This window comes from Rousettus aegyptiacus, unplaced genomic scaffold (assembly GCF_014176215.1).
Source record: "Rousettus aegyptiacus isolate mRouAeg1 unplaced genomic scaffold, mRouAeg1.p scaffold_m13_p_2, whole genome shotgun sequence".
Classification (NCBI taxonomy): Eukaryota; Metazoa; Chordata; class Mammalia; order Chiroptera; family Pteropodidae; genus Rousettus; species Rousettus aegyptiacus.
In genome coordinates, this window is record NW_023416295.1 from 156656064 (window position 1) to 156670602 (window position 14539).

The 14539-nt window shown below is 45.4% G+C and overlaps 1 protein-coding gene across 4 annotated transcripts in view; it reads left to right on the top strand.

The window, feature by feature from the left end:
* Window positions 1-7410: 7410 nt before the first annotated feature.
* Window positions 7411-14539, top strand: part of VWF (von Willebrand factor) — a 123704-nt gene continuing 116575 nt past the window's right edge. For 2 of the 4 annotated variants that reach the window (XM_016162761.2, XM_016162763.2), the window contains exons 1-3: window positions 7411-7658; window positions 8876-8930; window positions 10456-10620. In XM_016162761.2, the coding sequence (XP_016018247.2) occupies window positions 8876-8930; window positions 10456-10620 (220 nt within the window). In that variant the 5' untranslated portion in view covers window positions 7411-7658. Of the gene's footprint in view, window positions 7664-8875; window positions 8931-10455; window positions 10621-14539 lie in introns of all 4 variants that reach the window. The other 2 variants (XM_016162762.2, XM_036237205.1) reach the window with 2 other exon arrangements.

Sequence of the window (14539 nt, forward strand, 5' to 3'; positions counted from 1 at the left end):
CCTCCTCTCACCTCTTGCAACCACCAATCTGTCCTCTATATCTGTGAGTTTGGTATTTTTTTTTAGAGTCCACATGTAAGTGAGATCATAGAGTATTTGTCTTTGTCTGATTTATTTCACTTAGCATAATGCCTTCAAGGTCTACCCATTGTTGCAAATGGCAAGATTTTATTCTTTTCTATAGATAAAAAATATTTATGTGTCTGTGTGTGTGTGTATGCACACACACCTCATTTTCTTTATCAGTTCATCTGTTGATGGACACTTAGGTTGCTTCCATGTCTTGGCAACTGTAAATAATGTTGCAATGAATATAGGATACATATATCTTTTCGAGTTAGTGTCTTTGTTTTCTTTGGTTAAATATCCAGAGTGGAATTGCTGGATCACGTGATAGTTTTAGTAAAAAAATTTTTTTAATTAATAATAATTTTTTATTTTTCAGTTATAGTTGGAATATAATACTATATTTTTTCCACGTGTGCAGCATAGTGATTAGACATCGGTATAACTTACAAATTGATCATCCCAATAAATCTAGTGCCCCTCTGATACCATACATTGTTATGACAATATTATTGGCTATATTCCTTATGCTATACTTTCTATCTCTATGACTATTTTGTAACTACCAATTTGTACTTCTTAATCCCTTTCCCCTTTTACATCAACCCCCACAATCCCTCTCCCATCTGGTAACCCTCAAAATGTTCTCTATGAGTTTGTTTCTGTTTTTTGTTGTTGTTGTTTTTTGTTTTGTTATTTTGTTCTTTAGAGTCCACATGTATGTGAAATCATATGACATTTGTCTTCCCCTGTCCTCCTCTACTCCACTCAGCACAATGCACTCTAGGTCCATCATGAAATATCTTTTTCCATCCCCTTACTGTTAGTCGATGTGTGTCTTTTAATTTGAAGAGAGTCTCTTGTAGGCAGCATTTATAAGGGTCTTGTTTTCTTATCCATTCAGCCACCCTATCTTTTGATTGGAGCATTTAATTATTTTTCACTTGAAGTATTCATTGATAGATATTTAGTTATTGCCATTCATTATTTAGACTTTTAATACAGATTTTTTTCTTCTTCTTAAAGAAGTCCCTCCAACATGTCCTGTAATACTGGCTTAGTGGTGATAAACTCATTTAGGTTTTTCTTGTCTGGGAAACTCTTTATCTGTCTTTTGATTCTAAATGATAACTTTGCTGGATAAAGTAATCTTGGTTGTAGGTCCTGGGTTTTAATCACTTTTGAAGATTTCGTGCCAAGCCCTTCTGGCCTGTAAAGTTTCTGTTGAGAAATCAACTGACAGTCTTATGGGAGCTCCCTTGCTTTTCTCTTGCTGCTTCTAAGATTCTCTCTTTGAATTTAACCTTTGACATTTTAATTGTGATGTGTCTTGATGTGCGCCTCTTTGGGTTCATCTTGTTTGGGATTCTCTGAACGTTCTGGGGTTGCATGTCTATTTTTCTCACAAGATTAGGGAAGTTTTCTGTCATTATTTCTTCATATAGGTTTTCAACTTCTTGCTCTCTCTCTTCTCCTTCTGGTAGCCCTATAATGCTAATCTTGTTACTCTTGATGTTGTCCCAGAGTTTCCTTAAACTATCTCCATTTTTTAGGATTCTATTTTCTTGTTGCTGTTCTGATTGGGTGTCCTCTGCTACCCCATCGTCTATGTCACGGATTCGATCCTCCGTTTCTTCCACTCTGTTGTCCTCTAACGTACTCTTCATCTCAGATAGTGTATCCTTCATTTCTGACTGGCTCCCTATTATGTTTTCCATCTCCATTTTTATGTTTTTTTTTTTCCTTTTTGTTAAAGTTCTCACTGAGTTTATCTACTCTTCCCCTAAGTTCCTTGAGCATCCTTACAATCAGTGTTTTGAACTCTGCATATTGCTTGTCTCCATTATGGTGAATTCTTTTTCTGGAGCTTTGTTCTATTCTTTCATGTAGGACATGCTTCTTTGTCTCCACATTTTGACTGCCTCCCTCTGTCTGTTTCTATGTATGAGGTAGGGCTCCTAAGTCTCTTGGTCTTAGGAGAGTGGCTTTATGTAGTAGGTGTGCTGCGGGGCCTCTTGGCACAGCCCTGGGAGGGATCCAGCTGCAGGCCAAGTTCAGCTGCAGCCTGTGCACTTCTGGAGCCACCTGTTAAGAGTCACCAAGCAATCCACATATGGCTGCCACCCGTGTTGGGCTTACAGGTGCCACGAGGGGCTAAGTCAGAAACCGAGGATGGCTGCCACTGGTGCAGGGTTAGGGGATGCTCAGCAAGAGGTCCAGGGCATGCTGAAGCCAGATGCTGCTTTGGGTTTTGTGAGCCTTTGAGGGATTTTATGAAAGTTCTCGGCAGGAGCCAAGGTAGCCTGTTAGTATTAAATAAATTGCTGAGAGTGGCTTGGGTGGGCCCACAGTTGGGAGAGATGAAGTCTCAGGGAACCCCCTGGGCAGAGCGACCTGTGTTATCCAGGTTGACGGCACCTGTGTCTGCAGGCTGGGAGTGGAGAGGGCTCAGCAAAGGAACAATGGCTTCTGCCTGCCTCTCTGTCAAGGCTCCTCTAGCCCTCGCCCTGAAGCCCAACAGCTCAGTGCCTCTCCATATGTTCCTGGGGCCCCTCAAGCAGCTGCCCTAGCACTGAAGAGAGTCTGTCAGTGAGGGAGGCCAGGCATGGGCTCTTTAAAAAGACAGTCTCCACTTCCTGCTGCCCGCCCTTCATCTCAATCGGCCTCAATTTCCGCAGGTTTTCACAGCCAGAGGTTGTGGGGACTTCTTTGCCATGCACTGGAACCCTCGACTGGGGAGCCCAGTGCATGGCCAGGATCCCTTGCTCCTCAGGTAGGGGAGGTGGCTCTGAAGCCATGATGGCCCTTGGGATTCTCAATTGCCACACACGGTTGTGGGACTGGGCCTTTTTGTGTCTCCGCCCTGCGTACTGTTTTGAGGTGACCTGTTATTCAAGGTGACCTAGTTGCACGGCTTTCGTTCACCCAGACCTCAGGCGACTCCTCATACTGGTTGCTCCGCAGTTTCGTTATAATATTGGTGTGGTATCTAGAGGAGGAGTATGTACTGTCACAATATATGACTTTCTAGCTATTTTGAATCACTCTCTTAGGGACTAGTTCTAATTTTTCGAGGAGCCTCCATACTATTTTCCATAGTGGCTGCTGCAATTTACATTCTCACCAACAGTGCCTGAGGGTTCTCTTTTCTCCACATCCTTGCCAACAATTGTAATTTCTTGCCTTTGTGATATAGCCACTGTCCATTTCTTACCGACATTTAAAAATTTGACATTGTCTCAACTGTTCTTAATCTTTTGCTTTCTATATGGATTTTGGATTAGCTTGTCTAATTTCATGGAAAAAAAATCCTGTTACCGTTTGATTAAAATTGCACTTACTTTATAGACTAATTTGAGGATAACTAGCATCTTCACAATATATGACTTAGTAAATAAGAACACAGCATATGCAAGAAAATTTGTGATTTTCTGCATATGGTATTGTGCAGATTTTATTGTGTTTATTCTTCAGTGTCTTATAGAATTTGTCGTTTTACTACTAGGGTCACTTAAAAGATTTCATTTTATAATTATGTAGGAGCATAATAGATTTTAAAAATTAATCTTGTTTTAGCAAACTGATGAATTCATAAGATTCTCTTACACAGAATTCTCTTATATAGATTCTGTTATGTAGAATTCTCTGGAATTTTTCTATGTAAGCAGTCACAGCTTCAAATAATAACTATTTTCTTTTCAAAACCATATACCTTGTATTTCCTTTTTTTTTTTTTTTTTTCCTGTACTGGCCTGGACATCTGATCCAATGTTGATTAGCAGTGATTATATTGGCCGTCTTTGTCTTGTTCCAGTTTTTATAAGGAAAGTGGCTTACATTTTACTATATGAAGTTTGTTCTGTTTCTCAGGTCAAGGATATTACCTTCTTTTCGTAGGTTACTAGGATGTTTTCGTTTGCTTGTTTTCCGTAAGTGGATGTTGTTGGCTTTTACCCAAAGCTTTTTCTGCTTTGCCTTATAATTCAATAAATTTTTTTCTTTATAAATTTTAAGCTTATATTATAAAGTGCACATAAATTTATAATTGTATTTTCCTGGTGCATTCATCTTTTAATCATCTTTTTATCCTCTTTGTCTTTAACAATGACTTTTATCTTAAAGTCTGTTTTGTCTGATGGTAATATAATCAGCATTCTTTTGGTTATCATTTGCCTTTTCATCTTTTTTCCCCTTTCAGTTTCTGTATCTTTAGATTTTAAGCCTGTCTCTTGAACACTATTGGATTGTGTGTCTTTTAAAAGACATTCAATCTGCTAATCTCTTTCTTTTTATGGCTGATTATCAATGTTCGGATTTTTACTGTCTTATTTTATGATATTTGTCTTGCTTTTTCCATGTTTTCTCCCAGGTCAATCTAGTTTTTTTTTATTTCCTGTTTCCCCCCTCCCCCCACTGGTTTGGTAAATGTATGTTCATTCAATTCTATTGTTTTAGTAAAATTTTACTATGCATTCGAGCCTTAACAAAGTCTAGAGCTGTCACCTCTTTCTTTTCAACAATACGACTTTTACTCCCATCACCCCTCCTTATCTTAGGCGCTTTTGTTGTATGGTATTATGGTTCTATCTTTTTTTTTTTTTTCTGATTTCCGATTTGTTGTCATTATTGTTATCATTTTATGCAAACATTGCCTGCTCATATTTGCTTCAGTATTTGCCAATTCCTTTGTTTACCTTTTCTTCTTGCATTTTCTTTGTGGGTTTAATTTCCTTCTTCCTGAAGTACCTTCTTTAGTAGTTTTTTTCCCCCCCAGAAAAGACTGTTAATATTAAACACACTTGTTTTTACGGAAAAAAAAAAAAAAGTTTCTACTTTCCCTTAACTGAACGATAATTTCCCTAGGCAGAGCAGATGCTACAGTTGCCCTCCCACAGTCCTCTGACCTTAACTCATCATATGTTTCTTCTTAACTGAAGGTCTGCGCCTCTGTGCCTGAGGAGTTAATGCCCCGAGGAGCAGCCTTTGACAATTAATGACCGGGGCGGGTGTAGAAATACCCCTGCTCTCTTGGCCCAAGAGTGGGGTAATTCTGAGACATGCGTCTTACCTTTTCCCCTAGACTTTCCTCAGGAGATTAGTTTGGTTACCCATGTAGTGACTGGCTTAATAAATATCTTTTATTGGCTACTTTCCCTTCCCTGTATCACATCCCACTTCCCTGCCAGCAACTCCTACTCTTCCAAATAAATTATCTGCACTAAATTCTCAGAGCTTGTTTCTGAGGGGCGTGCAAACTAAGGCACTGCATATAGAAATCTACACTGAAGGACATTTTCTCAGCACTTCTCTTTGGAGCTTCTCATTCTACCAAGTCTTATAACACATCTCTCATTTTTTCCATCTCCTTATCTCTGAATAATTGTCTCAGCTCCATCTTCTAGTAAATGTTTCTTCAGAAATGTCTGGTGTTTGTATTTGAATTTTTCAATTAATTTACTATGTATTTTCATTCCTAAAAGTTCTTTTCTCAGTCTTCCTGTTCTTTTCTCATTCTGTCTTACTCTTTTGTGTTTTCAATTCCTGCTCTTTAATTTATGATAATTTTATTTTTCATTTATATACGATCATTTTATTATCTGATATTTGTGGGGGATCCAACCCTGCTTTTGGTTGGAGCTGCTTATTCTGCTCAGGGTGGATTGTTTCCTTAGGTGTTTTAAAATTTGCAATTTTGAATTCATCCTCTACAGAGCTTTATCTGTGTGTATCGTATGTGATTAGGGAAGAAAGTTTATCTTCTTAGATAGTTTTATGCTTGTCTCTGCCAGGAACTCCAGGTATTATTAGCCTAAGAGTAACATCTGCATCAGCTTCTCAGCTTGGGGGTATCTGGACTACGTGGTAATGTTTCTTCGAACCCGAAACCTGCATGAGTGTAGGCCCATGGCTACAAAGTCTAGGGAAAGACTTAATTTTTCCACCTCCAAAACAGATGGAGACAGACAAGTTCCTTATTCTCCACGTTGGTGGCTAAATTTTTTTTCTAGTCCACCCTTTGAAGGATGGGTCCCTTTGTGTGTGTCAGCTTTGTGCAGGGATCTTGTCCCAGTGTTTTTCCTGAGTCAGGCTCAAAACCTCATTTCCTGTTCTTGCCAGGAAGCCTCAAGCCTGGAGGGAACCCAGAATGGCTAACAACATAAGCCTGCGGTGTCTCCTGATTGTTTGGGTCCCTTTACCTCTTTGATCCTCAGAGATATTCATTATTTTGTTCCTAGTTTAGCTGTGCATTTAAAGAACATTTATCATATCTAACACAGTATTTCAAGATATTTTATAGTAGATACATTTTCAGGTTACCCAGTTTAAGAAAAAGCAGGAAATGGAAATCCTTGAGTGTCTTTTCTACTGTATCATTCTAATTCTGCTTCGTCTACCAGTTTTTCTTGGTAATGTTCACCTTCCTCTCCTTGGGCGGTGAAGAGAGTGGCGAAGCTTGAGACATGAATGTGTGATAGGGAGGAAGTTGGGGACATATGGTTTCCCGAAGTCTTAGGGCAGGTGGTATCACATGAGAAGCAATGAGGTAGGCTTCCTTATCTAAATATGTCTTAGGCTGCCTGTCCTCATGCCTGGAACCTCACCAAGAGAGAGCCTCCTTCCTTCCTATTTTATCTGCTACCTCTTTTAGCAGGAATTAGTTGAACAGATGACATTGAGAAGTAGGCTTTTGGGAACTGGAGGTTGAAAAGAAGGATGGTGTGTGTGTGGGGGGCGAATATGCCTGTGTCTGTGTGTATAGTGTATGTGTGCTATGTCATGTGTGTGTGTGTGTGTGTGTGTGTGTGTGTGTGAGACCAGGGAGGGGAGGACTGGTGGAAGTCTTTGAGAGGGCTTAGAATCAAACCATCCTAGCCATTATTTTACAAAGGCCCAGGCTTGCGACTGGGCCCTTCATCTTTAACATGTCTGTTAACCTTGGCCAAGATCCAAACTGACTGTTTTTGTCGGGGGCCAGGACTGGATCATTCATACCTAGTGTGAACAGGAAGCACTAGTTCTCTCCTTCCTCTAAACATGGTACCTAAATTGGCTTAGGTTGAGATGTTTTTCCAAACTTCCCTGGAATCTGGCCTTGGAAGCTGGATCCTGAGGCTTGTTGATCTGGTCTGGATTCCTCCCTGGCCTGGACCAGCCTCCCTGGTCATCCTGTCTGTTTGGGGAGCACTGGGGACCGGGTGTGGGGAGTATGGGGAGGGCAACACTGCTCATTGTCAGCTGCCAAGAGGTCTCCTACCAAACTGTTCAAAGCCTTATCGGCTTGGGGGTATTTCTAATACCATTTCCGTTCATTGTTTCCTCTTGGTCATTAAGAGGAGGCCAGTCCCCTGTTGTGGCAGCTCACAGCTATTGTGGTGGGAAAGGGGGGTTGGTGGACGTCACGACTTGGGCTTTATCTGCCTGGCTGCAGGGAGTCCACTGCCCCTGGGTCACTCAGCAGCAAGCCAAGGCAGAGCTGCAGCAGGACCATCAGTGGCAGCAGCTGCTGGGGAGCATGGCCTAGGGCTGGCCGCTCCACCGTGCACCTGCGTTTCCCAAGGGATCTTGGAGATACCTGCCTCCCCGTTTGCAGGGTAAGGTATGGCCTTCTGGGAGGAGGGCTGGCTCAGCCGTGGGAGAAAGACCAGGACTGATCCTGCCCTCTGGGGAGCTGGGGTTCTCACTTTCTTGACTAGACAGGCTTTGTTCGGAAAGTGATTCAAAGTCAGGGACCACCCTAATGTCCCCTCCTTCGCTTGCCTCTGGGTGTTCCTATGGCTGCTTCTGCTCATGCCTGGGTTTTACTTCTTGTACTACTTGACTAGATGAGCCTAGAATGAGCTTTGCCTTCACCTCTGGTACTTTCTGAGAGCAGCCTGATGTGCCTCTGTGTGGAGAAGCTGTGGGAGAGGGCACCTGCTTTGAGACCATGACTTGGCCGTAACTGACATCAAAGCGTTTCTTCCACAGATATGTACTAGACTGGGTTTATCTCTATTTGTTTGGCTGGATGGGGCATTGGGTAGAAGAGGAGTCACCTCCAGTGAATGTCAGGTGACAGATTCTGCACTTAATTTAGCACACTTTTCCAGAGGAGATGGCTCTGATGGGGGCTCTAAGGGATGTGGTGTGTGCTCTGCCAGCCAGGTGAGTTACACCTGGTGGGTTACACAGTGGGGACTTTTCCCTGTGCCCAGGGCTGCCAGACGCCTATGCATTTATCAGATCAACTCAGCAAACACTGCCTGAGCATCTTCAGGGGGTAGTGTGCCCTATGCTAGGTGCTGGTGCTGGAGCTGGAGTGAGGCACTCATGGTACAGCGTGGGTGACTAACCAACTACTGTGATTCCTGAGCATTCTCCAAGTCTGAGTGCTGGGGAAGGAACACAAGCATAAGGCAGCTCCCATTCCCTTGTTTGCTCTCAAGTGTGGAAGGATAAAGAGGCAGGAAGAAATCAGGCGCGCATCGGCTCTCAGCTTCTGCAGGAGTGCAGGGGAGCGGGAGAGGTCGGCCTGGCCAGGAGGCATACGGAGGAGGAGGCAAAGCCCTGCCCCTCTGTGGGGGTGCTGGGGCTGCTCTTTGGGAAAGGTGTTTGGGGTCTTGGCTCACAGTGATTGTTCCTCTTGGACCTGACTCTGGCCAGAGGCCTTTTGGGGGGAGTAACACTCCACATTCAAAGGCAAACAGGGGCCAATGAGGATCTCTTGCTTAAAAAATGATGTCCTTCCCACTTCATGCATGGATAGTAGCACATGTCGGCAGCCATCTAGGTGGGCAGTGATAACCACCTTTCTCCTGCTTCTTTGCAGATGATTCCTGCCAGGCTTGCGAGGGTGCTGCTTGCTTTGGCCCTCACCTTGCCAGGTAGGTACCAAAGTGCTCCTACTTTTCATTCCTTCCCCAGGGTCACTGAGAACAACTGCCTTCCAGAAACAAGCAGGTGTGTCTGGAGCTCACCTGAATGCCCAGCCCATGTTAGGTTCCTGTTGGCCCTGCCAGAGTCACTCGTTGCCTGGTTAACTCCTCTTGTGGAGGCTCTATAGAACCCTCCTGTCCCTGACTTGTATTCCTCCAGGAGCAGGCACCTGAAAATGCCTTCTCCAACTGGAGAATTAAGTACAAGGGCCGCACAGAACAGTCCTACGTGATGTGGCTGGAGGATGGGGAGGAAAGAATCTAAGATTTGGATGCATTATTAGTTTTAGAAGGGATTGGAGGTATCATCGAGTCGAACCTCCCATAGTACAGATGAAGAGACTGAGGGTCAGAGAGGAAAAATGACTGCTCCAAAGTCACGCAGAGCCAACCAAGATCAGAGGTCAGTTCTCTTAGGTCCCAGGCCAACTCTCTTTCACTGCGCTACATGGCCTTCCTTCTGTCACTGAGATTCTGAGTCTGTGAATGGCAGGAGGGACCCTTTTCTGATCCTGGCCCGTCTCCACTTAGGCCACTCAGGGCAGCAGCATTCAGCTTGCTGCTCACGGGTTAGTTCGTGATAAAATGTACATGGGTCACACCTTCTGCATCTTCCTACTAAGTGAGTCCTGTGCCAGGGGACCCAGAAAACTTAGGGACTTACTGCTGTGATTCCCCACCTACTAACACGTGCGCGCGCGCACACACACACACACACACACACACACACACAGAGTGCACAGTGTGAGGGTGGCAGGAGTTAACATTTGATCCTGCAGAAGTTAATACTTTATAGAGTCTATGTATCAAGCACATAGGCTGACCTGTTTAAAATTTAATCTGTTCAAAATATGCTGGTAGATTATTGTACAACGATGCTGATTGCAATCTATTTGTATATCAGAAAATTTAGAAAAATGCTAAGAATCTACTAATAGGGGGTTATACTATATCCATTTAGATGCAAAATGTAATGCAGCCACTAAAAATCATGTTTTGGAAGTATACCCAGCGGCACGACAAATTCTTTACAATATATTGAGGAATAGGTTATAGTTTGCACAGGGTGATCACAGTTTTGTAAAAAACCCTCAGATGAGTATATGCTGTAAAATAAAACAAAAAGATAAATGCTAAAATGGTAATTCTAGTTATTGCCGAGTGTTTGTTACAGATGATTTTAACTTTTTTTGTCATTCTGTATTCTCCAAATTTTCTATAATGAACATGAATCAAATTTTAAATCCGTAAGTAGATGGCATTAAAACAAATAATTTCCTGAAAAAACTGTTCTCCCATTGTTGCTATGAGTCCTGGGTCATATTTGTGGGCGGAAAGCAATGGTTTCTTCTCATTTAGGGTGGGAAGTATTTCCTCACAGTGCAAATTCTGCGAGATGCCGCCTCATCTCTCCAGGGCTGAAGTGGTTTGGGCTGGTGGTCCCAGCCATGCTCACCACGGCTCCCCCCTTTAGGGACTGTTTGCGCAGAAGGGACTCTTGGCAAGTCATCGATGGCCCGCTGCAGCCTCTTCGGAGCTGACTTCATCAACACCTTTGATGAGAGCATGTACAGCTTTGCGGGAGACTGCAGTTACCTCCTGGCTGGGGACTGCCAGAAACACTCCTTCTCACTCATAGGTGAGTCTGGGGCGCTGCAGGGAGGCATGCAGAGATGAGGGCCGGCTACGCTCAGTCCTGGCATGTTGGACCTCAAGGGGGAGGGGAGGTTTCTTGTTCTATGACAGTGCCTGATCTTAAAGATCCCTGCGGAAAGCATGGTGGGAAATGTCCCTTCCCGGACACAGCTTCCCTCGGCTTCTCCCAGGATCTTCCCATGGGAGCCTGGTGGGATGGAGAGAGTCTTCATGCTTCTGCAGTGGTTCCGTCCACTGTTCTGGCCCCAGGCAACACTCTGGGAGCTCTGAAGCATCAAGAGAAATGATGCACCAGAAGGTGCTTTGTAACGGGCAAAGCCCCTTGCAAAAGGGAAGGATTGTTGGATGTTCTTGGTGGAATTCAGACTATCTAGCTGGTATTGATCACTTCCTGTGTTCTGGAAAAGTGCCGGCACTGTGCCCATGTTGGCGCTACTCCTCCACAAGGGCCCTGAGATGGGGGGACAGATACAGTCACCACTGTTTCGTAAATGGAGAGCCGAAGCCCAAGGGCCGACAGAGAGTAAAAGGAAGAGTTGGATTTTGATCCTGGGCTTGTCAGGAAGAAAGAGCTTTCTCCTCTGAACGAAGGAGAGGGGGCTACTTTCCAAGGCCGGGAGTGAGGCTGGAGGCAATGATGGAAAACTGTGGTTTGGTGACCTTCCCACTCTAAGAATTAATCAGATGTGAGTGGTGTGTGAGTGAGGGATGCTATACAAGCTGGCAAAGGCAAAATCCTCAGCCTTGGGGAGGTGAAATGGCAATAGACAGACCCACACCGGAGAGAGAAAATGCACCCCGCCCCTTCCCTGAAAAGCTGAAGGCTCGGGTCCTCCCATCTCAGGCAGTGCCAATGTTTATTAAGTGGATTTTTCTACCTTAAAAATCATGATGCATCTGCAATAACATGGATGGAACCTGAGAACGTTATGCTAGTGAAGTAAATTAGATAAAGATTCCGTGTGATCTCACTTACATGTAGACTCCAAACAACAACAGTAACGATGGCGACGAAACACCTAACTCATAGGAAAAAGAGGCCAGAATTGTGGGTTTCAGAGGTGGTAGGAGGGGAAAGGGAGACTCAGATGAAGGGGGTCAAAAGGTGCACACTTGTAGTTACAAGACAGGTACGTCCTGGGGTTGTAATGTCCGTCATGCTGATGGTGGTCAGCACTGCTGTGTGGAGCATTTGAAAGTTGCTAATAGACCCTAAAAGTTCTCCTCACAAGGAAAAAACATTTTTTCTTTTTTTCTCTCTCTTTTCGTCTTTCTTTCTTTCTTTCTTTCTTTCTTTCTTTCTTTCTTTCTTTCTTTCTTTCTTTCTTTCTTTCCTTCCTTCCTTCCTTCCTTCCTTCCTTCCTTCCTTCCTTCCTTCTTTCATCTATCTTTCTATCTATCTGTTTATCTATCCATCTATCTATGAAATCATAGTAGAGATGGTGCAGACTCCCTACCTGGGATGGCTCTAGAGGTGTCAGTGGGAATGGAGGGTAAGGAGTGACAAGAGGAAGATTTCGAAAGGAGGAAAAATGACGCTCTCTCCACCCTGCGGCTTTGGGCTTCAGCGGTGTTTCCAGGGAAGGGGACCCTGTGGAGACACTGGGGTGCCTCAGAAGGCTGGCTGTCTTGGCTCTCCAGTGTTTTAGCTTGGCTCTGCTGTGGACTCCTTACCCTGGAGGTGGGTTTGTGAGCAATACATAATGAAATCTTAGCACCAGGCACAGTTTGTATTCTGGGCCCAGGAAGGCAAGCAGCATGTTGGATAAGCCCCCTTCCCTACTTAAACCCAACTCTGAACCACTCTTCTTTAAGGGTAGCCTTCGAAGACAAGGAAACTCAAGCTATGCTGGTCCCTCTGGGCTGTCACTGTCACCTCTTCCAGGAAGCCCCCCTGACCACTCCATTCTTATCCAGCCCTAAGCGCGTCAACTTGTGCCGTTTGGCTGCCTTCTGCCCCCGGAGGGAATAGAAGCATGGAGGCAAAAAGCCAGAGTTGGAGTCAGAAGACCTGTGCCCCCTGCTCTTCCTCTTCACAGAGTGTCCTGAGGGGAGTCGCATGGTGTCTCCCAGCCTCCCTGTCCTCATCTTTAAAACGGAGCTGCTGTGAGGATCAACGGAGATGCAATTTTTGCAAGTGTGACGTTTTACCCCCAACCTGAGTGATTGAAAGCAGCCACCTTAACATGGATGTCCACTTGTTGGACGTGAAATGTGAAGATGAGGGGTTGCTGGGACCTTAGAGGCGTTTCTGTGAAGTTTAGGGTAACAGCAACCCCCTCCCCAACATACCCACGCGGGTTTGCCTGGAGAGCTGCTCTCTGACCATCCTTTCCTGTGTTTCCTGGCTGAAAAGGAGTTGAAGGGTCATGTGAGGCCTCTCTGTTTCACCATCTCTGTGGGACCCCCAACTGGGTCCTTATTCTTGTAACACCTTGCTCTTGTCAAGTGTCAGTTTTCTGGAAGGTAATAGGCCTAAACCAGGCGATGGATCAATCACACTTTCATGTACTTTGGTTTGATTTCCACCCAAAGTCATGCTGTTACTTTTACGATTTTTGGCGGTGACGGTGGGGGAGGATGTCGGGAGGGGAGGAGGCTGGGCCTGGGGAAGGGAGGCTGGCACTGCTGCTTCAGGGGCACCGGGGCCCGGGGAAGGGGCCCTCGAGCACGACTGTGTCCTTGCACACACCTCTGCTCCATTGTTCCCCAATGACATCCTGTTTCCTCCCTTCTAACTTGCAAATTCCCATCCCTCTCTGAGTGTCTGTAGACCTTGTACACATCCTGAGTGAAGTGTTTATGTCTCAGCCTGAAGGACCACCTGGTGCAAAGGGGAAGCCCTTTCCTTGACCAGGCACCTCCTGATCAGGCAGGCTCCAGGGTCCTAGGCCAAGGCCACTGGTAAGGTAGGAAAAGGAAGAGACCGCAGGAGTCCTGCTTGGAGAGACTGCCCTTTTTAAGCTATGCTGCAGGATATAGCTTCCAAGCCAGCATAAACCCTCACCGACCGACGTGCTGAGTCACTTCCCCAGCCTGAGCCTTCATCTCCACGTCAGTGAATGGCGCGGAACCAGATCGCTGTTTCTCAGCATTTGGATGATGATCCTCTGTGTCAGAATCACAGGAGTGGAGGGCGAAGTGCTTGTTAGAAATGCAGGTCAGTGAGTTCCACACTCTAACATCTCAGAAAGCCCTCGGAGCTGCTCTGGTTCCAACCGCTGGCCGGCCTCCTGGGCTGCTGCTTCTCCAACACGTGGGGGAAGCCTTGCTCCCCATGAGGCTCCTCAGTTACAGTTCAAGAGCCACGGGGAGAACATCCCTAGTTCCCTCTGGCCTCTCAGGGTGGAGACCCAGCCCATCTTCTCCTAGCGGCGACAGGAAGTGCTACCCTGCAGGTCGGCGAAGCGTGGGAGTATCCCTTCCACGCTGCCGGCTCTCCCAGGCTCGCTGGCAATTTCTGGTCCATGTCTTCCTAATGGTTGCACATTATCAGATTTCCCACTGAGTTCTGCAGGGAGGGAACAAAGCAAATAAAACAGAAGGCTAATCTAGAGTTCTCCTCCCCTGCACTAGCGGTTAACCAAATCCAGAGCACTCAGATGCCGCGTTAGGCCGCTTCGTGGTACCAAAGGAGATTTGGACTCGGAGTCAGAAAACCCAGGTGTGGGCTCTGCTCACATTTGCAGTATGAACCAACTCGTCTCAACTGGGGGGATTTTCCCCCGGAGGACATTTGGCAGTGTCTAGGACATTGAGGGTTGTCACAGCTGGGGGTGAGTATTGCTGGCATCTAGTGGGTAGATGCTGCTAATATTCTACCATGCACAGGACGGCCCCACAGCCAAGAGGCATCTGGGCCCGGCCACCAGCAGTGCCGAGACCGACGAGCCCTGCTGTAA